Raw genomic sequence first — 25,130 nt, forward strand, 5'->3', positions numbered from 1 at the left:
TGCGGCTGTTTCTGAAACCACGCTCCCGAAGCTCTTGACGCCACGGGTCCACAGCACGCAGCAGACACCCCAAGCCTGTATTCGGGTAGAAATAAATTGGCGGTCCCAGGTTTACACTGAGTCCCAGGTTCTGGTCTTCTTCGCTTTTCGTGAACGGCGTTCTTGAACGGCCTCCGGCCCTCCGCTCGCACTCCTCCCGTTTTTACCCCTGGCTGTCTCAGCTTTTCTTCGAACGGGCCTGCCGGGAGTGTACCCCTGCTCTGCTTGCTACTGCCGTTTGATCCTAGCTGCGCGCCCAGGCGGCCCAGCTGCGCGCACCCTCCGCATGCACGCACAATTGACTGTCGCAAGGTGCGAACCGACCCCGGTGAGGTAGTTTTGGAACATCTTCAGCCCCAGACATTACACCAAACGCAGCGTGGGCGCAGCCCACTTTTCCCATTGAGAGGGAGAGCCACCTTTCTTGTCTCCTGATCGTGCCACCCGGCTTGATGGAGCGCCCAGCCGTCATAAGGCGGCCATGAACACCACAACATGTAACGGGACCACCCACTCAATTTACAATCCCGCACGCAGGTGCACCCTCTCAAGCGCGGCCGCAGCCCACGCATCCAGCTGCTCATCCAGGTACTTGTCCAGTGCCGCCTGAAGTGGTCTCACACGACCGCTCAGGCCCGACAGCGCCTGGGCTCGCTCGACCAAATCCTCTGCCGCCGCAGCCGACGCCCGAGCCTCGCCAGTCAGTTTCTCCGCCTGCCTGGCCCAGCCCTCGGCCGCGTGGGCATACTTCTCCGCCGCGGCCGCGTCTCCAACGTTGCGGCGGCTGGCTGCTTTGGCTTTGGCGCGGGCAACACACGTTGTTGCTGCCTCGACCTGCAAGATGCAAGTGCGACATGTTTGATATGTTTATGTGCACAAGAAACGAACCACGGCTGGTATTCTGTGTGTCGGCTTTGCGTCAAAAGATTCGAGCCCCCCTGCAATGCGCACCCACCTGTGCTAGGAGCGACTCGCGGTGGGCACTGCGCCGCGCAGCCAGAGCGGACAGCCCGTTGGCCACGTCCTCCACCACACGCGTGAATGTGGCCAGCCGGGCCTCCAGCGCCTCCTTGGTGCCCTGCACCGAGCGAAGCGCCTCCTGCGCCAGGTCCTCACCGCGCCGCGCCTCTGCCTCCGCGGCCGCTGCGCACACCCCCACCGCATAACTCGCCGTGAGAAGGCTGTCCAGGTCGCCATGAGGCGCTGCCGCCGCGGAGCCGTCCGCCGCCAGGGCGCCCGTCAGCCCTACGCCAAACAGCGCCGCCTGCATGGCCTCACACAGGGCCAGGTCCGCCGCCTGCACCAGCGCCTGCTGAGCCCTCAGCTCCTGATCCATGGCCCGCTGCAGCCGCTCAGCCACCTGGCTCAGGTCGGAACTCTCGCCCGACAGCCGGTCCGCCAGCGTTGCCAGCTCCCGGGACTGCGTGGCCTGCTCCACAGCACGCTCGCCCAGCGCCGCCGCCTGCTCCGCGTACGCATGGCTCTTGTGCAGAGCAGCCGCATGTGCAGCTGAGCTTGGCTGAGAGCCCAGGCGAACCTGCAAGTTGAGAACATCATTTTGGAAGCCAGCAAGTGTTACGCTTACGGCAAGTAGACGTTACAGCATGGCTTGCAGCATCGATTACGTCGCGCACCCAAGGTTCCAAGCCTGCACGACGTACCTGGAGCTTCCTGCTACGACTAGTCGCCTTGGCGAACGTCCTCTGGCTTTGCAGCTGCAGCCCCGCTGCTGCTGCGTGGAGCGAAGCGATCTGCTCCGTCAGCGTGGCCTGCAGCCGCTCCAGCCCCTGCACCATGGGCGACGCCGCCAGCACGGACGTGGGCAGCTGCGGCACAAGCCCCGCCCGGCGCAGCTCCGTCAACGCAGCTGCCGCCTCGAGGCCCGCCGCGGTGGATGCAGCGGTGCTGCTGGCCGCCGCAGACAGCACGTGCAGCCGCTCGCTCATGGACGTGGCGCGGCGCGCGAGGGACTTGTGGCGGGCTGCCTCCACGCCGTGGCGCTTCATTGCGGTATGCAGGTGGGCCGCGCGCTGGCGCCACCTGGCGGCGGCGGAGGCCACCGCCTCCGCTTCCGCAATCCGCCCCGCCGCCCGCACCTGCATCTCCTCAGCCTGCAACACCTGCAGCTGCGCCTGGCAGCGCTCCCACTGCTGCTCCAACTGCGCGATGGCGCCCTCGTGCATGTGCTGCGCCCGCGCGTAGTGCAGTGCCGCGCCGGACCAAAGTTGCCGCAGTCCCTCCGCCGCAATGTTGTTGAGGTCGTCTGGCAGGGGCAGCCGGACTAGCAGCGGCGTCTCTGGCCGCACGCCCTCGAGCGCGTGCGCCGCAGAAAATTGTCCAGCTGCATGTGCCTGGCCAGCTGCCCCATAGCCAGCCTCACTGGTGCCGGCGGTTGAGGGAGCAGGCTCGACATGGTAGGCGCCGAGGTAGGGTGCAGGGCCTGGCGTCGAGGCTGGAATGGCTGCACCCCACGGCCGCTCGCCGCGCTGGCTGCGGGACGAAGAGGATGTGCCCTGGCTGCTGCTGGGCGGTGCTAGCAGGCTGCCGGCGGCGCTAATGGGCGGCGATGGGGGCCCTGTAAGCTCCAGGGGAGCTGATCCCACCGCTAATGCCAACTCGTGGGCGTTGACCTCTTCGTGCGCTGCTGCGGGGTAAGTGGCGCGTGCTGTCAGCGGGACTTCTTTGGGGACATCTGCCTCCGTGGCAGCTGGCGGCACCGTTGTGGCGATTTGCGGGGTTACTGATGGGGCAGGGTACGTGGTCGCATTGCCGTCACTGGAGCGCAGGCTGGCCATGTCGGTGATGTAACCCGGCGGCGGCACAGCAGCTGGCGCTGGTGGCGCGTGCTGTGGCTGCGGAGCCACGGCCGCCCTGGTCGTGGCCTCAGCCTTGTGGCGCTGCTGCCGGGCGTTGTCGGGTTGCGATGCAGGCGCCGCAGTGCCTGCCGCCGGAACCCGCTGCGGGCTTCTAGACGTTGGCGGCGGCGCCAGTGCAGCGAAGTCCATATGCCTCGCGCTGGGCCGGTCACGGGCCGCCAGCTCAGCCGCGGCCGCCTTGGCGCGTGCCACGGCTGCAGCTGCCATCGCCAGCAAGTCCGCATCAATATCCCCTGACGAGTCCTTGACCCTGCTGCTGGCCAGTGCGCCGCTGTAGCCAGCACCATCACGCGCACGGAGCTGCTCCCGCTCCTGGTACTGTTCCCTCAGCAGGTCCTGCTGGCGCAGCAGCATGTTGTGAGTCAGCTGCTGCAGGCGCTCTGTCTCCGCATCAAGCTGCGCCCGCTCTACGCCGCTGCTGGCCGGCGTGCCGGGGTCATGACGGAGGTGGTGTGCCGCAGGGCTACTCAGGGATAGGGGGAAAGTGGCGGCTTCACGCCCTGAAGGCGCCGTAGGCCTTGCAAGGTATGCGGGGCCAGCGCCAGGGCTTGCAGCTCCGGGAGAGCGTGCATTCTCCTCTACCGCGTGCAGCCTTCTGCGGCTGGTGCGTTGTTGCGGCCTGGGCGAGGCGGTTGTGTACGTGCCGTCGCCTTCGGAGGCTACGATGAGCCATCGAGACGCCTCTTCACTCAACAGTGGCGACGCAGCCACCTCCGCCCATCTGTCTCTGAAAGCATGCATCTGCTCCGCACTCTGGCGCTCGAGCCTTGCAGCCTCATCATCAAGCTGCTGCACGCGCTGCAGCAGCTGCTCCTCCTCCGCTAGCAGCTCGTCATGCTCGGCCAGCAGCGTCGCGGTCTGCGCGGCCGCCCGCTCACCGGAGGTGGGGTAGCGCTGCACCGCCGCTGCGTCCTGGCGCCGCGCCGACAGCGAGGCCGGCGCCGTGCCATACACCAACGTTTCTCCAAAGCGGCGCGGGCTCACAGGCACACCTTGTGGCTCCATGAAGTTGCTGGCATCAACCCCGGCAGCATCGCCAGCATGAGACAGGGTGCTGGGCTCTGCTAGCTCTAGGGCTGGAGCCGATGCCTCAAGCGCCGCAGCACGGCGACCCAGCGCGCTTTCACGTGCCTGCCGCGCGTCCTGGATGCACTCCAGCGCGCCCCGTAGACATGCCTCCGCGTGCTTGCAGTCCTCCAGCGGTGGTGTCAGCGTTAGCGCAACCGCGTGCTGCTGCGACAGCTGCTTGCAGGCCGCCAGCAGGGACGCCGCCTCATAGGCGGTCATGTGAGGCGAGGCGCTCAGCTCGGCGGCGATGCCGAAGCGGGCCATGTCCAGAAGGGTGTCACTGGCGCGCCGGAGCAGCACGTGCTGCTGTTCCAGGCATGATACCTTTCATGGCAGGCATGATCGTGGGAGCGGTGACGGAATTCAGGCAGCACTCAGGGCAGCAGAGTAGCGGGAGCAAACATGCGATTGCCAGGTGCGTGGCCCTGCAGTATCATACTCAACACGTGGCCGCGCATACGTAGACTTACCACCTTCTGTTCTTGGGCAGCAGTGGCCTCCAGGTATGCGGTCTCGTGCTGCAGCCGCTCCAGCTCAATCTCGGCAGCGGCAACCGCAAGGTGCGAGGTGTCCTCACAGGCATCCGGCAGCGCCTCTAACGGCGCGGCACCAGCATTGGCCGCAGAAGGTGCCAAGGCCAGCGTTCTTTGGGTATGCCCGTCAAGCCGTAGGCGCTGCAGGTCGTGGACAAGGCTGGCACCGGCAGCTGCATGCTTCAGCTCTGCGATAAGCGCGCCCTGCCGGTCGCTGGCTTGCCGTGCGGCGCCGGCGGCCTGCGTGGCCGCCAGGGCGTTTCCGCGAGCCTGTTCGGCGGCAGCTGCCGCGTCCAGAGCCTCGATATGCCGGGATATTGCCTCGGCCACAGCCTGCAGCATGCGGGGGCGTATACAACGTGACGACTGCGGTAAGCGCGCAAAACTTAGGAACACGCAAAGAACGACACACGGCAGCGTTAGCAGTGGCGCGGCACGCGCACCTGCAGGGTCACGGAGTGCAGCTGCGCCGCCGCCAGCACACCGTGGCGGTGCTTGGCGTTCTGGTCCGATTCTGCCTCGGTGTCGCCGCGTGGGCTGGGTGTCGTACCAGTGTCGCCGTTAGGGCCGTGACTGCCGCTGCCAGCCGCGTTGTCGGTGCGACTGCCCTTGGTCGTCGTGGCGATAAGCTCCGCCGCGTCCACGCTGAAAGCACCGGATCCATCCAGCAGCGTCAGCACCGTGCCTACAAGCCTCTGAGCGTCGTCGCCACGCTGACGAGCCTGCGTACAGAGACAGGCAGAGGCATGAGAATGAGCAAAGCGGACACCGAAAGCGCTCGTGGTAGCGTAGTGCTCCTTGCGCCTACCTTGTTGATCCTGAGCTGGCTGATCTCCACGGCCGTCTCAGCCGCAACCAGACGGCTGCGTGTGGCCAGCACTTCTTTCTGCAGAGCTGTCCGCTGCCGCCGTGCAATGAGCAGCTCTGCGCGGGCCGTGCGGGCGGCGTGCAGCAGCTGCTCGGGGTCTTGGCGGTCCTCCTCATCGGCCTCCTCATGGCCTGCACGCACAGCCGCTGCCAGGGCTTCCTGGTACTGCCGCTGCAGGCCCGCCGCCGAGTCATGCAGCTCTTGGAGCCTAAATGGCAAGCCACAGACATTAGCTTAGTCTAACATGTCGATTACGGTGTGTCAACTACCGGTATTCCCAATGGACGCAGGCGAATGCCCAAGGTGACCCACCTGGCCTCCGCATTTGCCAGCACCTCCTCCTGCCGGCTTAGGGACACGCCAACCCGGGCGGCGTCCTTGAGGCAGGCCGCATGGCTGTCGTGAGCATCCCGAGCGTCCAGCAGGTGCCCCACGCCCGCATTGCACAGCCGCGCGAGCTGGGCAAGCATTTCCACCAGCGCCTCTCCCTGCACGATCAGGGTTTGCATGGAAGCATTTCACATGGCACGGCGAAAGGTGCACGTGCCATTGTTACAACGAGTCGATGGGCCTCGTGAACAGCACCGCACCTTGGCGCAGAGGCTGGCCATCACGACCTGCTTCTGGCTGAGTGCCTCACAGCGGCGCTCTAGGCGCATAGCTTCATCCGCCACATCAGCCAGCTGCGACGTCAGCTCTTCCGCGGCGTCGATGCGAACGCACGCCTGGGCATCGTTGCCCCTCTGCGCAGAAACAAGAGACGAGTGTTCCTGAGTAACAGTGTGGGGCCAAACGCCACGCTACAACACATGCAGACCCCTAAACCCGCAACATCCCCTCGCACCTTGCGCTGCATTAGCGCCTCCACGCGGTGCGCCTCAATCTGTGTGCCCAGCGTCTGCATCTCCGCACGCCGCTGCACGAGAGCCGCCTGGCTGGAGTGCAGCGTGCGCTGCAGTGCCTCCACCCCGCCCGCAAGCTGGCCATGCTCCGCCTGCCGCTCCGCCTGCAGGTCCAGCGTCTGCAGCAGCCGCACGGACAGCAGCGCCACGTCGCCGTACAGCGCAGCAGCTGCGATGTCGGCGGCGCAGGCGTCCGACTCCTGGTTTGCCTGCGCCCTCAGGCGGCGGCTCTCGGATCGTGCCTCCTCCAGGGACTGCTCCAGAGCCATGGCGGCACGCTCCACGGCGTGGGCGGCCTCGCCCTTGCCGGCCTGTGATCACGGGGCCACACGTGTAAGCCGCATGCGTGCCAGCTGGCAAGACTTGAGTTAAAGTGCGTCCAGCTTGTGGCATTACCTGAATGAGCTGCTGGACGGCTTCTTTCGATGCACGAGCCTCATGCCGGGCGACCTCCGCCCGCTCCTGGGCCTCAACGGCCATCCGCACCAGGCGCAAGACCTCGGGCTGCCGCTCAGCGCACTTGAAGAGAAGATCGCACGCCTGATGCACATACTCCGCCACAGTCTGCGCCACGCCGGCCGAACGCTGCACCTGAGATAGTTGGTCCTCCGCCTACAGGCAAGCACACAGTGAGCCGCGCTCATCAGCAACCCACAAACAACCCCCGTACAACGGTACAACCGCGATCCACCCACCAGCTGCAGCTCCTGCTGTGAAGCCCGCATCCTTGTCTCCAGCTCCACCAGCTTCTTGCGCGATGCCTGCACCGTCTGCAGCTCAGACTGCAGGGCGGCCTGCAGCGCCGCCGCCTGCCCCCGCACTTCCGCCGCCTCCAGGGCCTGCCCAGAGCGCGCCTGTCGCTCTGCTGCCTCCATGCGCTCCTGAATCCGGCCCGCGATACCCCGAACCGCACCCATGGCTGCATGCATGGTGCTAAGCTCAGTTCCTTGGTCGACACAGATGCCCACACAGGCCATCTGCAGTCGTGCGGCGGAGATGGCGGTATTTGCGGCCACCACCAGGCGCTCAGCCATGGGCGCGGCTAGCGCCATAACTGCATCGATGCGGTCAGCCTCCAGCGAAACCTCTTCCGCTAGCACCGAGGCCCTTGTAGCTAGCCCCTCTTCCGCCTCAGCCAGGACATGCTGATGCGCAGCATCCGCAGCAGTTCTGCAGGGATAGGACAGTAACGCAGACAGAAGCGACTGTTCAGTCCAGTTCAAGCTCATGAGAAAGAAGCGTGCTCTTGTGCATCAGTCCATGCATCTTTCACAGAGAATACGGATAAACACCTACCGCATGGCAGCAGCCTGCGCACGCAGCTGCTTGAGCGGATCCGCTGTGGCGGTCTGCCCGGCCTCTGCGGTAGACGCCGCGTCTGACGAGCCAGCGAAATCCTCGCCGCTGGCACTGCCTGCACGCGGCCCCTTGCCGGCGTTCTCGCGCAACTGCTTTGACTTCTCGGTGTGTGCGACAGCCGCGGCCTTCAAGTCTGCCTGCAGTCGCTCCACGCGCACGCGCCACTCGGCCTGGTTGATGAGCTGCTCCTGCTGGCGCAGCACAGCCTCCTGCCGGTTTCTGGCGGACTCCCATGCCGCTAGCGCGGCTTGCAGCACGTCCACACGCTGCTGGTGCGTCTGCAGCATCTGCTCCGCCAGCACGACCGCAGCCTGCGTGGTTGCTGCCTGGCTAGAGGCCCTGCGCATCGAAGGAGCGGCAGCGCAAGAAGCATGAGCGAGGGAGTGAGGGTAAAAGCAAGCAGACGCCCCAATCCTATCCCATTCGATGTAGTTACTAACATGCTCAGGTATTCCGCGATAGCATCGAGCACTGGCCTCAGTCGCACCTGGTTGCGGCCGCCATGCTCGCCAGGGCCCGGCCACCGTGCTCCACCGAACCAGTTCCAGCCGCGTCCACACCGGCTTGCAGTGCGGCAGACTGCTGCCGCAGCTCCTCCAGCAGTGCGCTGCAGTCTACTGTCTCGGACTGCGCCGCCGCCAGATCCGTCCGCAGCTGGTAGATGCGGCTAGTCATCTCCCGCACCTATTACCCGCATCACAAATCCACAAAAACAGCATGGCGGAACGTGAGCACTGGGCGACGAGCCGGCAAGCACTCTGGACAGCACACAGATTGAACTGCAACACGGTATGCGCACCTGCGCCTGTGTCTCGCTGGCCCGCAGCACGTGCTCCGCACGCTGCGCCATAAGAGCAATATCACCCGCCATGCGGCCACACTCCACCTCCTGGCCCTCCAGCTCCCGCTTGCGTTGCTGCTGCAGAGCGCGGTGCGCGACCGCCTTGGCACCCATTGTCTTTGACACCAGCATCAGGTTTGCTACATCCTCTGCGCTGGCAGAGTGACTAGCGTTTGTCAGCTGCTGCCGCAGCTGCACTGCCTTACTCTCCAGGCCCGTGGCTTCGCGGTCCAGCTGGTCCACCTCCAGTGCCTGCGCACGGGCGGCGGCCCGCTGTACGGACTCCTGCTCCCGGCACACGCCAATGCGCGCCGTGAGGTCCAGAGCCTCCAGCGTGTGGCGATGGTCAGCCTGTACGGGTTAGCCAGGTTAGGCGTGTAAGCTTGCAAAACGGTATGTGTACGGAAGGACATCCACCGAACACGAGTCAGAAAGCGCTTGCCTGCAGGGCCTCGAGGACAGACTCCAGCTCAGCCGCTGCCTTGTCCGCCGCGCGTTCCTCCTGCTGCAGCTGCACGATGCGGCCTTGCAGTGCCGCTGCCTCGCCTCGGTATGTCTCCGCCTGCAGTGGCGCATGGTGTGAGGCACAAGCGTCATCAAGCGCAGGCAATGCAGAACTAGACGCCGATTAGGCTGGGAACACGCAAAGCACGTGTAAGGCAAGTGATCACGCCTGCCTCACCTTCTGCAGCAGTGCGTTGACCATCAGCTTGGTCTTCAGCACCTCCTCGTCCTCCTCATCGCCGCCAGCTGAGTGCACCGAGGCCTCCAGGCCCGCCGCCTCGTCTGCGTTGGCCTCCGCCTCCAGAATCTTGGCGGCCAGGTCCGACACCAGGCCCGCCGCCTGATCCGACAAATGCACCTGGCGGCGGCGCGCGTCGCAGGCACGCTCAGCGGCGGCCGCCACCACCGCCAGCGCATGGATGCTGCCCTGCAGGCAGCGGTACCGCAGCTCTGCCTGCTGCAGCTGCCACTCGGGAGAGTCTAGCTCGGGTGTGTGTCCGGGCTTGTGTGCGGCCTGTGGATATGGCAGCCAGCAGTGGATGCAAGCATCAGCAGCTGCAGCCCAGCATGCGTACAGTAGCAAGAATGCAAAACAGACGGCACAGTACTTGCCGTTGTGGCCTTGGGAGATGCTACGTCGGAGCTGTCAGTGCCGGTGGTAGCCGCTGCAAGTCGAGCTTTCAAGACTTCCTGCATGGCGGCATCTGCCTGCGCGCTGCACTCGGCGCTGCGGCGGATGCTGGTCATGGACACGCGCAGGTGGCTGGCCGCTTGCAGGAATGACGCCTTGGAGGCTAGGTGATGCTGGATGGTCGAGCTGCTCGCAGCAAGCTGCAGGCAGTACACGGAGCGTCCAAGGCAAAAACGGAAGCATGCATTCATTGGTTGGTCAGCGGTCGGCAACACGTGAGTTTTGTAGCTTTTGATGCCCCGCCCCTATAAGCGATTTCACTGGCCCTAACGCACCTGCGTCCTGAGCACGTCGGCCTCCGCCACCTTGCCCTTGGCCGGCGCACCGTTCCCCGCCGCCACCTGCACCTCCGGCGGCTGGCTGTGCTTGTCGCGGTGCGCCAGCTGGTGCTCCACGTCCCGCAGCTTGCGCACCAGGTGGTGCTTGTCGCGCATGCAGGTCAACGCCTCCTGCAGGTGGCCCGCGGCTGCGTGCAGCACGCGCACCTCCCGCAGCAGCTGGTCGCGGTACTGCACGGTGGATTGGAGCTGCATTGACAGCGCCGCGGCGCCCTGCCTGGCGGCCGCCGCGGCAGCGAGGTGCTCCTGAGCGTTCGCGCGGCACTGGCGCGCCTCGGCCAGGTGGGCGTCGGCGGCTGAGAACTTGAGGTCCTGTGCAGCGGGGCAAGGCGGCATGCCCGTGTTGGGTGCGTGTCCACGCATATGAGGCAGGGTTACTACGATAACGGGCGCTTGGGCGTGGAGAGCGCGGTGCGCACCCCCTCACCGTGCGTAGCTGCAGCGACTGGTGCTGCAGCGCCTCAGCCTGCTTTGTGCAAGCTTCCGCCGTTTTCTGCTGAGCCTTGGCCTCCGCCTCCAGCCTGTGACAGCAGTGACGCAACACGCACACTAGTTACGCATCTAGCCACGCTCAACTCAGGAATTGAGTGCGCATAAGATCATCCTAACACACCTCTGGAACGCTGCGCTGAGCTCCTCCACCTGGCCGGAAGCGGCCCGAGCCTCCTGCTGCTCGTCCACTACGCGCAGCAACAGAGCCGCCAGCTCAGAGCTGCCCTCTGCCACGTGCTTCAGCTCCTCAGCGGCGGTATTGGCCATGGCGGCCTCTTCGTGCCGCAGCTGGAACTCGTGAACCAGCGCGGCTAGAGACCCCTCTGCTGTCAGCGCATCTGCGGCAAGCCGCCTCACTGCCTCGTCAGCGGCAGTAGCTTGTAACAGGTTGCCACCCGCCTGTGTTCCCGCCGGAGTAGCGGACGAAATTCAGACAAAAGGGAACAGAGGAAAGAGCAGGATGCATTTGTCATGCTATCAACTAACCACGCCTGACGCACCCGGTACGTGCGCGCCTCTTCGATGGTGGCAGTCATGTGCCGACGCAGCATCTCCAGAGCCTCGCGCCGCACAACGATACTGGCATTCAGCTCAGTTGCCGCCTCCAGTGCATCCGCAGCCGCGCTGCTCAGGTCATGACGCGCTGCAAGCAGGAAGAGTTGTTGTTAGAACCATAGCGTTACCCCTACTCCTCAGCAAGACAATCAGCACCGCGGCGCTCACCCTCGATAAGCTTGGCGGCTGCCTGGTCATACTCCACGGCCTGCAACGCCGCCCCCAGCTGGTCGCGTGCCAGCGGCTGCTGAACCTCCAAGACCGCTAGACGCTGCTTCTGCCTGGCCACCTCCTCCATGTCCACCACCAGGCTTGAGTCCCTGTGCCCAAGCAGCTGGGCTTGGATGACGGCCGGCTCTGAGTGTACATCGCACAGCACGCCTTGAGCCGCCGCAGCCTCCACACACATTGCGCGCAGGTCCGCAGCCATGACGCATGCGCGGTCCAGGCCGTGCACAGCTGCCTCCGCAGCGGCGATGCGCGCAGCCCGGCGCTGCGCGTCTGTGGGCGGCGACGCTGCCTGAGGCAGCGCCTCCGCAGCTGCATCCGCAAAGCCAGAGGTGCTGGATGCACCGCCACCTGAGGCCGCGGGATTCGCTGCTGCGAGTGCTGAAGCCGGCGCCGGCTGCGCCAGGTGGTCTTGGCCATCAAAGGCGTCCTGGTGCAGCTGCATGAGGCCAGCAATGGCGTCCGTGCGCCTACGCAGCACGCTAATGGCCTCGGGCGTGAGCGAAGTCAGCTCCTCCAGGTATCCCTGGATGCTGTCTGCGGCCATGTCCGCCAATCGAGCCATCTGGTCCATGACCTCGGGTGGCACGTGCAGCGCAGGGCGGTTGGAAACCATCATGGAGCCACGCCTGCGCAGCATGCATGGTTTGCATCATCAGTGCTGCAGTACATACTTGGCCTAAAATGCGACAGCGGGCAGGATTTGCGGCGATGGGAGACATGCTAAAGGTCTCGCCGCGGATGGCTTCACGCTCACCCTCTGGAGGGCGGGTTGACATTGCTGCCGCCCTCCCGGGTGGTGTCTAGCTGCTGCACACGCGCGCCGATGGCGTCCGCCGCAGCTTTGAGCCCAACCAGGCGGTAGTGCTGCGCCTGGGCCGCCACCTTCGCCTTCTGCTCGCACGCGTCTGCCAGCTCAACTGCAGACTGGTACAAGGCCTGCAACATTGCAAAGTGCAGAGTCAGTTCGGTTGCTTGCACGTGTGCCCATCGGAAGGCACGTGCTGCTTCGGCGCTGGCACACTGCGAAAAACATACACACGGTCTTTCCCTGTTGTTTCCCCATAATCTCTCACGGTGCCAACCCCTTGCCCATGCGCTTTCCAAACACACACACATGTGTGTTTTCCTTGTGCTCTTTAACACACACACATGTACATACCTTGTTGCAGATTGACTTTTTCTCACACAGCTGCCGCCGGGCCCCCGCGTCACGAGCAATGGTCGCGAGCCGGGCAGCACCTGCCCTGCTCTCCGCTGCACGGCGTTTGGCGGTCTGCAGGCGGCGCTGCTGCTCCTCAATAAAGATCGAAAGGCGCTGCTGCTCCATGGTCTTGTTGCATCGCACGCCGTCAGCTTGCGCCCTGTGGTTGCCGCCAAAACGCATGCACATTCATGCACAACGACCTGCAGAGGCATCGGGAGCCGCACGGGGTTTGGCACTGGCAGGTGATGCTCACCTGTTGAGCTGGGACGTCGCCAGCCTCACGCACTCAGTCGTGTCGGCCACATCTGCTTCGTAGCCCTGCGCCTCCATGGCCAGCGCTTGCGCCTTGCTGGTGAGCGCCTCGCAGCGCTCTTGCCGGTGGTGCAGCTCACGGCGGAGGCGCCAGTCCACGGTGGCGTAGTGCAGCGCGTCATGGCAGGCCGCAGCCTCGTCCTCCAGCATGTCAGCCTGTCGGGGAAGAGATGAAACGCGCCTGAGGTCTGTGCAGGCCACGGCAGGGCATACCGCCAGAGTTGAAATGGAGGGACAGGCGCTCTGCATTCCGTGCCCACCTGCTTGTGGCAAAGGGACCCCTCGGACTCTTTGAGACGGATCATGGCATCGCCATGGCTCAGCAGCGCCGCCCGCTGCGCGCTGTCGCCGTCGCGTGCCTCCTCCATGTCCATGCGCAGCTGCTCCTGCTTGCGGCCCAGGATCTCGGCTGCCGTGTTGGCGGTATCGCCCTGGCGGCGCAGAGCCAGAATGCGAGCCTCCACCTCCTCCAACTGCGAAACAGTTCAGCCGGAAGCTGGGTCAGGTGACAGGAGCTTTACGAAGCAGGGGCTGTGCACAGAGAACATACGCCATGCACGACGGTAAGCGAATGCGCGCATCCGCTGTCCCAACGCACCCGCTGCTTGGCGGTGCGGTACATCTTGGTGTCTGGCTCCACGTCCTGCTCCTCTTCCTCCGCATGCTCCTCCTGTAACTCGGCGAGGTCCATGCCAAGGCTGGCCCGGCTCGGCCGCCGCTCAACTGCACCGCTACTAACCCCACCGACTGGACCGGCGTCGCTGTCCTCGCTCTCGCTGCTGCTGCTGTAGTCACCACCACCGCTGGCACTTGTTTTCCGGTGGCCGACCCCGCTTAGCCCACGGCTGCCGGGCTTTGCCCCGGGCCCGGCTGCGCCGGGAGGCACGCTGACCTTGACGTTGGACAGCGGCCTGAGTGCCTTCCGCGCAACCTATAGTGCAATCGGGTTCAAATAGGAAACGGGTATGAATGGCATACATGGAGCATCCGATAAACGCAACCGCAGCCCTGAGCGGCCGGCGACGTACCGTTTCAAGCAGGGCGCCTGCAGTGCCCTCCTCTTCCCCGTCGCTGCGGTCGCGGGCCTGTGGCGAGCCTAGTGGATTCACGATGTTTGCTGAGGGTGCGCCGCCAAGGTACGGCTGCCTCTGCTGCTGCGGCATGGACGGCATTTCAGGCAGCCGCATCCACCCACGAGAGTTGAGCTGCGTGGAGGCGTTAGATGGCAGGCTGCGAGCGTCCTCGGTGGTTTCAAACAGTACCTCCCTGCTAAGTGCTTTGCGTGAGTTGGACCGCGACAGGGGCGAAGGCGAGCCCTGTGGCGTTAGCTGCACGCCACTGGCGCCGCCTGCCGCCATGGGCCCCAGGTGCGACCCGCCACCACGTTTGAGGCGGGCGAGCGGAACGTTCAGCGCGCCAGCTCCGGCGTGAGGCGTTGGCTGCGACTGTGAGCTCGGCAGCCCAGATAGCCCACCGATGTTGACGGTGAAGCGAGGTTGCGGGTCGCTGTCCTGCTGGTTGCTCCCACCCTCCCGCTGCGAGATTGCACTGGTGCTGCGCTGCAGGTGGACTCTTTGGGACCCGCCAGCTCCCGACGTACCAAACACAGTGCCGGACCTGCCGCCAAACGGGCCCGACTCTTCGTCCATACTGCTGCCGGCAGCGCCCAGCCCCAGCCGCGCAGTATAGCTGGCCTCCGATCCAATGCCTGGAGAGTTGCGGAGCGGCAGGCTGCCGCTTTCACGCTGCGACGCAAGCGGCGAGGCGAGCAGCGGCCGGCCAGCAAGTTGCTGGTACGCTGGGGCACGGCTGTACCCGTCACCAGCCTGCCCCGCCAGCGCTGCGCTCGCATGCGAGAGGGATGCCTGCATGGAGGGCAGCGCGAACGTGCTCTCAAGTGCCGTACGTTACAGTGCCAGACAGCACATGCGCACCCGCACTCGCCCTCACTCACGTGCGGAACTGGGTCCTGTTGCCCAAAGCTGGGATCGCGCTGAAGGCTGTCCTCTGCCAGCCGGGGACCATTCAACAAGCTGTCCTGGCGCTCAACTGCAGCTGCAGCCTGTTTGGAAGCACAAGGCGTGCCCGCTCGCAACGTCATCATACAGATCGTAGCATCCAAGGAGTCCACATGCACCGAAGAAAACAGTAGCAGCAACGCACCTGCTGCTCCAGGATGACGATCTTGGGCTCAATCTGGGCCAGCTGCTCCTCCACCTGTGCATTGCGTTGGGAAAGTGAGGTGAGGATAGACGCACATGCCAGACGCGCAAGTAACATTCAGGATGGGCAGTGCCCGGAAGAGCCTGTACCTTGGCAGCGTCCCTCGCGGTTGCCATCGCCGTGTCTCTGTCCTGGTTCACTTGCTGCTGCGTGGCCCGCAGCGCTGAGCGGAGGGCCGATGCCTGCTGCTTGGTGCGCGCCACGTTGATCATGTGCGTGGCCAGCTCGCTCGGCCGCAGGCCACCACCAGACATCTGGGATTGAGCATGAAGGTGGGTACTGCGGTCCGTCAACATCAAGCCCGCTGTGATGGACATCAAGCGCGCACTCGATAATGGCACGAGCCAATGGACCCACCTGGGCCTCCAGCGAGGCAAGCTCGTCATCCACTCCGGCGAGTTGCATTTGCTGGTGGGCAGCCTGCGTGTGCTTCACCGCGGCGTCGTTGAGCTTGCCTGCAGCAGACCGCCGCAGCTGGAGCGCCGTAACGGCCAGCTGGTGTGCGGCAGCCACCTGGCACGTCGAGCACCGGCGTAGGACACGTTGCTAGTACCGTATCTTAGTTGCAGGTTAGGGTTTGTTCGGTACGCAGTGTAATGCACAAGGGAATGCCCGCACTGCGACGAAGGCTACGACCGCACCCACATGTTGCAGCACATCTGACTTGGCGGCGGCGAGGATGTGGGTCCGCCCCGTTGCCCGTTCCAGGTCCTCAGCCTCAGCACTCAGCTTCCGTGCGTCCTCCTCCATTGCCGCCGACTGGGCGGTGAGTCCGTCGGCCTGCTGCTGTAGGCTGCAGGTTGCAATACCAGTTATGGCGAAGGGAATGTCAGCTGTTGGACGTCAGATGCATTGTTTGCAACAGTTGCGCATGCCGCCGCCCCCTTGTGGATGCTCACCTGTCCGCCATGGACTTTGCTGACTCGGCCTCAAGCGCCTGGCCGCTGTTAGCAAGGCGACGGGCCTCCTCCCTTTGCCCTGCTGCCTGGCGGGCAATGTCAGCGGCCTGCTTGCGGTGCTGCGCCGCCGCTGCCTTCATCGTCTGCGCCAGGGAACTGGAGGCCTTGATCTTGTCCTGCTGGAGTCCCACTGGCATCGCGAGCTGCTCCATATCGAGCCGGGCCTGTGAGGTGTGAGAAGCGGCACATACTGTGGGTCATGAGCGCCACAGGAGAAAATCGCCGGACGCAACTGGCCATGCCCCGACCGCAGAGTAGGTGCACACTCACCGCTGCAAGCCGCCGCTCCCACGCTGTGGCAGTAACCGCTGCCGCAGCCGCCTTGCGCGCCTGCTGCAGCCACTCCTCCCGAAGCCGTGTCGCTAGCTCCTCTGACGTAAGCTGCTCAGACAGCTGGCCGCGGCGTGCCTGCCCCGCCCTGAGCTCCGCTGCGACATCGCCTTGGCGCCGGGTAATGTCCTCAGCCATACCCTGCATGTCCTGCAGGCGCTGCCGCAGCGGCCCCGCCTCGACCTCATCGCCGGCAGACCGCAGCGCCGACTCCAGCTCCGCAATGGCATTGCGGCTGGCGTCCGCTGCCCGCTTCAGCAGCTCCGCCGCGTCGTCGCAGTACCGCACTTGCAGCTCCGCGCCGCTGGCGGCGGTGCGGGCGCGGCGCAGATTGCCGCGGGACAGCTCGTCGCAGGCACTTAGCGCTTGCTGCAGCATGGCCACCTGCTGCTCATGCGACTGGAGCAGGTCGTAGCTGGCCTGCATCTCCGCGGGCGTTGGGTCCCGCATCGACTCGTGTTGGCGCTGCAAGTTGCGAGGGAAGGCGTTCAGGAGGCACAGCATATCAGAATTGTGGGTGCCGAAAACCAACGTGCAGGCCCCATCCACTTGCGCACTCACCCGCACGGATTCCAGCTCCCGCTCCGCCTCGCGGATCTGCCCCTGCAGCTCCTGGCGCACAGCATGCCGCTCCGCCTCCTCCGCGGCAGCGCTGCCGTCAGGGTCTGCGTCGGAGGACAGGCGGTCCAGCTCCTGCTGGTGGCGGCGGTGCAGACTGTCCAGCTCCGCTTCAATAGAGCGCAATACCTGCAGCGCGGGATCCGAAGGCCAAGCCTGGCCAGGGCCCGCACGGCTGGTCAGGGACGAAGACCCCACCTATGGCGGGCATTGCAGGGCGGTGCCAAGGCGCTGGGGTAAGAGCGCACATGCACACTTGCACAGGCTGCCGCATTCCCAGTATCAATGCATCTTACCTCAGCGTTCGCAGCTTCCGAACGGCTGGGCGATAGCGAGCGAGCCGAAGACGAGTCCACGAGGTGGGAGCGTCGTGTGAAGCTGTCAGCGGACAGGCCAGCAGGTAACGCGCTCCCAAACGCCTCCCGCATGAGAGCTCCGCTGACAGCTGACGGTGCCTGGCTTGCGAGCTCACCGAGATCGGTGGAGGCCTGCGTACAGGATGGTGAGCAGATCTGCCTGTGATGACGGCTATGTGCGAAGGTAAATGTCCAGTAAACATGTGCGCAGCACCTCAAGATTTGGTGGCCCGCCCCCAAGCTGCGTCCGACACAACCGCACCTGCTCCACCGCGGCTACGATCCGCCCGGCCCCCGCAGCTGATTCTGCACCAGCAGCCTCGTGCAGCTGCCGGGCGGCAGCCATGCATCGGCGGGAGTTTGAGGTGCTGCCCGTCAGTCGCTCAAAGCGCAGCTGCGCCTCCACCTCCTCCACAGGACCACCTGGCAAGCCACGGGACGGCGACAGTGCGACACCTTGGTTATTTAAAGCAGCAAGCAATGGAAGCATGCCTAGGACTGGCCAAGCAAGCAGGTTGCTTTGTGATCGCCCTGAAGGAGACGCACCTGAGGTCAGATGCGCAATGCTGTCCTGGGCGCCCACCACTAGTGCCGACACCGCATTGCTGTATGCTTCAAGCGCATACCGCACACCCTCGTCCGCCTCCGTGGCCGCCTTTGCGTGCAGCATTGCGACACTGTTAAGGGTCTGGCCGACTGCACTGGCCTCGGCCTCCTGCAGGTGTAGAACGATCCGCACATGCAGAACATAAGAATATACATGAGTGGCTCTGTCTCCTGCCATTTAAGAGCCGTTTACACCCCGAGTCCCCGACCCATCTCTTCCCAAACCGCGCCTTTACCTTCTTCCGCGCTTGCTCCGCCCGCTGCCGCGCGGCTTCGTACGCGGCGTGCAGCTGGCCCGCCTGCGATGCCGCCTCCATGTGCTTGTTCTGCAGTCGCTGCAGGTCAAAGCGGGTGGTCAGTGCCTGCGCTGCAGCTCCCTCCGCCTCGAAGTTGCTGAGCTCCGCCTCCAGCTGCTGGACCTGCGCCAGGAGCGCCGAATCCATACCCAGCGAGTCCTGTGCCTGCGCCTGTACCGCCATGGCTTCGGCGCGTGCGGCCTGGGCGTCCTCCTGGGCGCTGTGCAGCCTGGCCAGCGCGCGGCGATAGGAGTTGAGCGTTCCACTCAGCGTGCCGTGGCACTCGCCCTGCAGCTCCAGAGCCTCCACCTGCAGGCGGGCAAATGCAGTTGGTGTCATGCACGCCAAACGTGATGGACGGTAGGGAAATGTAATCCCACTTACCAGGAGGCCAGCAGCGGCAATCACATGGCTGCAGCGCGCCGAGGTGCGCTCCACCACGCCCTCCACCATGGGGTTCCGCGCCTCCGCCGGCAGCGCAGCCGCAACGCTCTTCCAGCGCTCAAGCCGGTGCGCGTCGCGCTCCTGCTCCTGCCCTGCCAGGCCGGCACAGCTCTGCGCATCCAGCTGCAGGTTGCTTGTGCTAGTCGCAACCGCCACTAGGACATCCGCATCGATAGCGGACGCCTCCAGCGCACCAGTCAGTGCTGAGTAGCCGTCCCACCTGTTCAGGAGTCCATACCAAGCACATCAGAAGTGAAAACGAGGCAGGAATCAGATGCGTAAGTTAAGAGAAGATCAAAGCCTTGTCACGACAGCGCTTCATGAGCCGAGAACGCCCAGATAGCGAGCCACAAGCGTACCTGGACGCCGGGAAGTCTGGCATTTCCACAGCTGCGTGTGCCTCCAGCTCTACTAGGAGTGGCACTTCGGGACCAACCCCGCCGCTGCCTGCATGCTGGCCTCGCGTAAAGGAGGTACGACTGAGCTGCGTGAGGGGACGCGCCGCCTCCATCGGTGATGTGTCCGACGGCGCGTGCGGGCCCCTTGACGGCTGGTCCGAGCCCCCACCTGCGGGTAGCGGGGATTGCGTTAACGGCACTGCCACGATTCCACCCGAGCACAAGGGCACTGTCTAACGCATGCACCACATACCTGATAGCGCGCCTGCTCCTGTAGACTGAGGACCAGGACTGCCGGTTGTCAGACCCAACCCGTAGCCAGCACCAAGCGTTGTTGTGCTTGAGTTCCGGGATAGCATGCCTGGCGATGCCATCATCACCGTGGCCGTCTGTCGTAAATGCATGCAGAGAAAGGGGACAATCATCAAATGGCTACGTATAGCTGAGCCTGCAAGCGGCAGGTTGCTGTGAGCCATGACTCAGCGCACCTCCTCTTGCGTCGCCAGCTGCCGCTCGCGTGCCGCAGCGTCCTGCCCTACCACTGCGCCCACGTCGAAGCCGCGCTGCTGCAGCTCTGCCTGCAGCCGCTCCGCGGCCCGCTCGACGGTCTGCAGGCCCTGCACCAGCACGCGTTGCTGCTCATGTGCATCGCTGGCCGCCTTTTCGCGGGCATGCAGCGCCGCCCTGGCACGGTCAGCTTCCACACGCAGCTGATCCGCCGTGCGATGCAACTCCTCTGCCTGAGCCATAGTAGCAGCAGCCTGCAAGCAGGTTACAGAAGCGACAAGGCGTTGTTAGCAATTGCTGATAGCAGAGCTGTTCCAGCCACCAGCAACTAACGCACCTCTTCCGGCTGACCAGCATCGTGCAGCCGCAGTGCCTGCTCCTCCAGCCGCACTGCCTCGTCCTCCTGCGCGCTGGCTGCCTGCTCGATGTCCTGCCACGCGCGGCGCAGGTCTACTGCGCCGGCGCTGGCCTGCATCACAGACGGACATACGCACGGGTAAGGTTGACAGCCTGCACAAGAGTCGGTGCTCAATGGGGCTTAACCGACTTGCCTGCTCGGAGCGCTGCTTCCAAAGCTGCAGCAGCCTCGAGGCCTCCAAAGCTCCCACCAGGTGAGACACTGCCATGCTGTCCAAGAGCGCCTCAGCTTGTTGCTGGTGTGTATGAATACAACAAGTGCAGGAAGGTAGCGTCAGCGGACATCAACGTGAAGCCCAAAAGAGCCCGAGCAGCAGCGTAACGGACGGAAGCACTGACCCCACCTGGCTTTCACCGGTGGCATCAGAACCGGGCAGCCTGTGCCGCTCTGCTTGGAGCTGCTTGGCAAGCCTGCAGGAATGACATGACTTCAGTTTCGCAATCAAGGTGTGGCTACTGGCAAAAGAGCTTAACACCGTCCTTCTTACTTTGCCGTGCGGTGGCGATGCAGATCAGTTTGCAGCATGAGGGCGTCAGCACCGCTGTCGGCCTCCTCAAGAGGCAAGTCTGGTGCAGGGGCGGCGTTCAGGTCGCGGGCAAGCACGCGCGCCGCGTGCCTCGCCCGCTCAGCGCGGTCGGAAGCCCCTATCCGGGCAGCAGGGCGAATGTAATGTGGCACAGCAACCGTCTGAGGAAAGGTTCCACCAGGCGAAGGGAACTACTTATTCAAGCGTTCTCTCAGTGCAAGGATGCCTGCCCGCCGTACCTCTCAGTTCCTCGAAGCCCTGCGTGGAAGACTCGATGGCTAGCGCCGCGGGGCTTTCACCCATGAGCGCCTGAGTGCTGAGGTCCTGTAACCGAGTGCGCATGCTGGCAGCTTCTGTGCGACTCGTGTCGCGGTTTTGCCGCGCGACATTCAGTAGCTCATGCCAGGTGTCGATATGCACCGCCAGGCCCTCAGCCTCGGCCGTCTTGCCTTGGCTGTGGTTGCGCAATGGAGGGTTGGTGGCGTCAAGTCGTGCTCAGGCCAAAGCACTACGCCGCACGATGCCATATGACACCACCAGCCCTACCTCATGAACAAGTCGTACTGTTGCTGGTCCTGAGCCAAACGCTCCTCATACACAGCCACCAGCTGCTCATGCAAGGCAGTGGCACCCTCTGCGCTCTGGCACAGCGCTGCCAGACCAGTGGCCTCCTCATGTAACCTGTACGCAGACGTTCATAAATAACGAAAGGGTCACAACTTGTCCAGCATCGTTGGCGTGCTCTCGGCTATACGGTTACTCAATGCGTGCGGACCTACCTCTCCTGGCGCTGCTTTGTGCTCGCCTCCTGCAGCTGGGCGTGCCGTTGGCGCAAGTCCGCCACGACCTGCTCCGCAGAGTCCAGCCGCTCTTGTGCTGTCCGCACGTCTGACTGGAGCCGCTGAGCCGCATCACGGGCTACTGACGCCTGCTGGCGTGCGTAGCCAGCGTGCTCTTGAGCCCTACATGCACCCAGTGCGGAGGGTGAATGCCCAGAAAGGCCAGAGACGCTCATTTGGGTTTGAGGTAAACACTCACCGCACAGCCTCCTGCATCAGTGCATTCCCAAGCTCGTAGTTGCCAGCTGCTATCTGGGCGTCGGCCTCCTGCTGCGCCTGCTCCGCACGGCCGATCGCGGCCTCCGCCTCTGCATCCCACTGTGCTGCCTGACCCTGCAGGCCATCAGCTTGCCGGAGCAGCCCGTCGAAACGCTCGTGGAGCCTGTGCGGTCAAGCCCAAGCAGACAGTCAGTGGCGTGGAGCCGAGTGTGACGAAGGCTGTGGTCCAACCACTTACTGGTCACGGTCGCGTGTGGCCGTGGCAAGGCCCGCTGCAAGCGCGTCATGTTCGAGGCTGTATGCGTGGCGCATGGCGGCATCGGCCTGCGCGTGTGCTTCCTGTGCCTCTTTGCGCTGCCGCAGGTACTCCTGCTGCAGCTGCCGGCTCTTGCGAGCAGCCTCCACGGACTCCTCCCGCAGCCTGCGATGCAAGCCATCTTGCTCAGGGAATGCGACCGGAGCGCAGCTGAGGACGTGAATACGTCGTACCCGCTCCTTACCGGTTCGCCTCGCGAATATCCTCAAGCGCCTGCGGCAGGTTGCCTTCCGCCGAGTGCTGCTCCGCCGAGGCCTGCAGCTCCAGCGCCCGAGTGGTCGCCTGAGCCGCTGCGGCCGCCTGCGTTCCCGGTCACAGCAGTAAGGTCAGGCAAGGTCGATACAGCACTATCTGCCATAGGGCGTGTGTAAAGCTCTCACCTGCTTTGCAGCTGCGTCGTAGAGCTGCAGTGCCTTCTGCGCAGCCTCTGCCGCGCGCACCCTGAAGCGTGCAGCGGCCGCAGTCGTGGCAGCGGCCATCTGCAGCACTTCTTCTGAGGGCTGGCCTGGGCCCGGATCATCCCAGGCATGTCCTACCCAACCCCGGTTTTCAGCATTGCCCTCCGCTTGCGCTGGAAATTCCCGCTCGAACGTGGAGAGAATATTGTCAATTTCCGAGTGGATTTGCGCCACCGCGTCAACAGCCCGTCGTGCCGTGTTTGTACGGCCCTGGACTACGCTGGTGAGCAGCTGCTCTAGCACACCGCCGCCGGTGTGCGGCACGATTGCGCCTGCCGCGCCCTCCCCGTCGACGCCAGCCACTGCAGGAACAAGCGCCAGTTGCTGGTTGCCGGGGCTGCCGGTCCCTGCGCCAAGTGCCCCGAACTCTTCCAAACCCGTGTGCACATCATCCAAGAGCGTCAGAGCTCGCCGGAAGAGCGTTTCGCGGATGTCCGTCGCAACAACGAGCTCGCCCGCTGGCGACGCGCTCGGCGCACTCATGTTGCCTTGCACCCGTCGAGTCAATGCGCAGGTTGACCCCAGCTAGCTGTCTCGCTACAGGTCCCCCATCGATTATGTATACGTGTGACTGTCATTATAGATAATGTTTCAGCCGTTCACGCTGTCGGGAGCCTTCCCTTTTGTCCAAAGTCTCTCATCGGGCATAATTAGCGTCCATGTTAATGCAACATATACATATTTGTAAAGTTAGATACATCGGATTTTTACAGAGACTAAACGGGCATGGTTCGCGGAAACTGGAACATGATGGAGCCCTCATGCACAATCGATTTCTCCGTGTTGCGCCGGGACGCATTGGGTTTGTCGTAGAGCAAGCATTGCAATTATTAACTAGCTCGAGCTGGTCGGGCATTTGCCCCTTTCCTTATAAGGACAAGTCTTTTTCGCCGCGTTCGTAGCCTCCTTCCAGTGGTACTTGTAACAAAAACTCTCCATATGTTATAGCATATTCGTTTGAGCTTATATAGCTGCCAGCGTCGCTCACACCCAAGCCGAATGCGCAGGGCCATGGTCCCGCAGCAGGCGAACAAGTGAGCCCTCGCGGACGGAGCCAGCGCGTGCTTTCTGTGGAGCACGCTTAGCATAGCTAGCGAAGGCATGGAGGTGCAGGTTCCGAGGTGAGTCGACACGCGTGCACGCACCGGTGTTGTTGGGAAGCGGGGGGGGGCAGCTGCGAGCGCGCCAGCGTATTCCTGTCTCAGCGCAAGCACCGGCAGTTGCTGAGTGGTTCAGGTTTATCGTGAGCTGCGGCTCCAGGCAGTGCTGTCGTGTTTAGGCGTGCGGAGCTGCGAAAGCAAGTGCCATGTTCAGAGGGCTTGACTGGGCGTGGGAAGTGGAGAACATCCACACAGCACGCACGCACATCCATCGCATTGTGCGGTTGTGTCCTTGACGAGTGTCATCACGTGGCCTTGTCAGCTGTGGTGTTTGAGCGGCAACCCATTTGTATGGCTGGAACCTCACCTCTCCTGCCATCGCCCTTACCCTCGTACCCCCACAGCACGCTGCCGGTGTCGGCGCTGCAAGGGAGCGCCAGCCCTCGCAACGTAGGGTCGCCCTCCTCCCGCGTGAGGGCGAACCTGCAGGAGTCAATATCTGCGAGCAAGCTGTACAAGGACCTGTCACCCACCCGGGTATACCAAAGCAGCAATGATGAGAGCAGGGTGACGCTGCCGGACCTCTTCCGGCAAAAGAATGGCCTGCTGTCCTTGCGGCCAACATACTCGAACGAGCCCATTGGGGGTGATGAAGACGACGCTGGGCGAACGCCAAAGCTGCTGCAGCGGTAAGCCCACCTTGAAGAGCATGCAAGTAGCATGTAGGGGCGTCAGTGCAGTGCGCTGGAACCTCTCAAATCTCCATGAAGTCCATGGGGCGTGTACTGTGCGAGGCTTGAGCTGTAGCTTCGGTGCCTGTGCTCGGCCGTCGTCGCTCAACAAGCTGGCACTCATTTGCACGTGACGCAGGCTTGAGGCTTTGTTGGAGGAGAAGCTGGGCCTGGTGGAGCGGCTGGGCAACGGCAACAAGGGCTTCGCGGCGGCACAGCTGCGCACGGACGCATTCCGACAGGTGCGGCTCCATGTGATAGGAGCACAGGGCGTGTCCTAGTCAAGCGCTGCCGTTGACGCGCGCAATCGCCACCGCTGGGCGCCGCTCACTGCACATGCCACCACCCCTTGCGCTGTCGCACAGGTGTTTGACGCCTTCCTGCACAGCTTCACAACGTACCGCTCGCTGCTGCTGCGCATCAAGCAAGAGTACGACGTGGCGCTGGACGACGCGCTGGCGTCACTGTATGATAACGTGCACATGAAGGCGGAGCTGGCGGTGGTGGACGAGCGCATGGTGCGTGGCGCGGTGTGGCGTGGCTGGCTGACAGGACGTAGTTGGGTTCCATCCTTCGGTGTTTGCTGTTGCAGCCTTGCAGAGCCCCCTGCGTGCGATGCGACCAGTGGCGTTCTTCGACCCTTACAACCCTCTTGTAACAAATGCGATCTACCCGCTCCGTGGTCAACGCTGCGCTCCCTTTGCCTGGACACGCAGGCCACGGCGGTGCAGCAGGCGCGCGCTCGTGCCATGGAGGACGCCAGCGCCGTGCGCAAGGAACTGCAGGACCAGCTCAACATGGAGGAGAGCAAGGCCTTACAGGTGAGGGCGCGCTGCCCCAAACTTGGGCACTACCGTATCTTCCTCGTTACTGCCCATCCAGATACTGGGCATCACACTCCGACCGCATCACCCATCCGCGCATGCAGCTCCACAGCACGGTACTACTAAAATACCGGGAGCCGCAAGTGCAC

General features: G+C 64.1%; 2 protein-coding genes across 3 annotated transcripts; one reads left to right on the top strand and one right to left on the bottom strand.

Annotated features, from left to right (window-relative positions):
- Position 1: 1 nt before the first annotated feature.
- On the bottom strand, positions 2–23,027 carry CHLRE_10g441850v5 (uncharacterized protein). 2 transcript variants are annotated; one of them, XM_043066811.1, is made up of 55 exons: positions 22,249–23,027; positions 22,053–22,168; positions 21,791–21,973; positions 21,533–21,715; positions 21,274–21,456; positions 21,041–21,175; positions 20,734–20,948; positions 20,456–20,612; positions 20,312–20,378; positions 20,102–20,203; positions 19,888–20,019; positions 19,532–19,804; positions 19,297–19,432; positions 19,005–19,212; positions 18,586–18,865; positions 18,142–18,510; positions 17,846–18,014; positions 17,562–17,722; positions 17,240–17,431; positions 16,887–17,099; positions 16,266–16,790; positions 15,936–16,159; positions 15,682–15,829; positions 15,394–15,549; positions 15,126–15,290; positions 14,977–15,030; positions 14,768–14,875; positions 13,842–14,678; positions 13,412–13,744; positions 13,074–13,286; positions 12,755–12,969; positions 12,457–12,658; positions 12,052–12,233; positions 11,235–11,923; positions 11,012–11,154; positions 10,633–10,910; positions 10,447–10,540; positions 9,957–10,331; positions 9,603–9,821; positions 9,169–9,504; positions 8,929–9,048; positions 8,445–8,837; positions 8,133–8,329; positions 7,583–7,984; positions 6,982–7,456; positions 6,683–6,898; positions 6,229–6,597; positions 5,975–6,127; positions 5,697–5,872; positions 5,325–5,592; positions 4,960–5,238; positions 4,454–4,849; positions 1,701–4,307; positions 995–1,576; positions 2–873 (listed from the first exon to the last, which is right to left on the bottom strand). In XM_043066811.1, the coding sequence occupies exons 1-55, from the start codon at positions 22,807–22,809 to the stop codon at positions 559–561; spliced, it is 16,479 nt and encodes a 5,492-aa protein (XP_042920207.1). In that variant the 5' UTR covers positions 22,810–23,027; the 3' UTR covers positions 2–558. The 2 variants fall into 2 exon arrangements, with proteins under 2 accessions (XP_042920207.1, XP_042920208.1); XM_043066810.1 differs by having other exon boundaries at positions 16,887–17,141.
- A 100-nt stretch (positions 23,028–23,127) lies between these two features.
- Positions 23,128–25,129, top strand: CHLRE_10g441900v5 (uncharacterized protein). The gene is made up of 5 exons (XM_001690474.2): positions 23,128–23,447; positions 23,831–24,115; positions 24,297–24,399; positions 24,523–24,675; positions 24,874–25,129. The coding sequence occupies exons 1-5, from the start codon at positions 23,428–23,430 to the stop codon at positions 25,105–25,107; spliced, it is 795 nt and encodes a 264-aa protein (XP_001690526.2). The 5' UTR covers positions 23,128–23,427; the 3' UTR covers positions 25,108–25,129.
- The last annotated feature ends 1 nt before the right edge of the window (position 25,130 follows it).

This window comes from Chlamydomonas reinhardtii, chromosome 10 (genome assembly GCF_000002595.2).
Source record: "Chlamydomonas reinhardtii strain CC-503 cw92 mt+ chromosome 10, whole genome shotgun sequence".
NCBI classification, from domain to species: Eukaryota; Viridiplantae; Chlorophyta; class Chlorophyceae; order Chlamydomonadales; family Chlamydomonadaceae; genus Chlamydomonas; species Chlamydomonas reinhardtii.

Excerpts from the sequence above, each read along its gene's own strand:
- CHLRE_10g441850v5 (XM_043066810.1), bottom strand. The coding sequence starts at position 22,809 with ATGAGTGCGCCGAGCGCGTCGCCAGCGGGCGAGCTCGTTGTTGCGACG. Across the intron at positions 21,457-21,532 it reads CTGATGCAGGAGGCTGTGCG|GGCTCAAGAGCACGCTGGCT; the intron begins GTGAGTGTTTAC and ends GGGTGCATGTAG. Across the intron at positions 16,160-16,265 it reads GGGAGCGGCGGCTTGCAGCG|GCCCGGCTCGATATGGAGCA; the intron begins GTGAGTGTGCAC and ends CACACCTCACAG.
- CHLRE_10g441900v5 (XM_001690474.2), top strand. The coding sequence starts at position 23,428 with ATGGAGGTGCAGGTTCCGAG. Across the intron at positions 24,116-24,296 it reads ACGCCAAAGCTGCTGCAGCG|GCTTGAGGCTTTGTTGGAGG; the intron begins GTAAGCCCACCT and ends CACGTGACGCAG. Across the intron at positions 24,676-24,873 it reads CGGTGGTGGACGAGCGCATG|GCCACGGCGGTGCAGCAGGC; the intron begins GTGCGTGGCGCG and ends CTGGACACGCAG.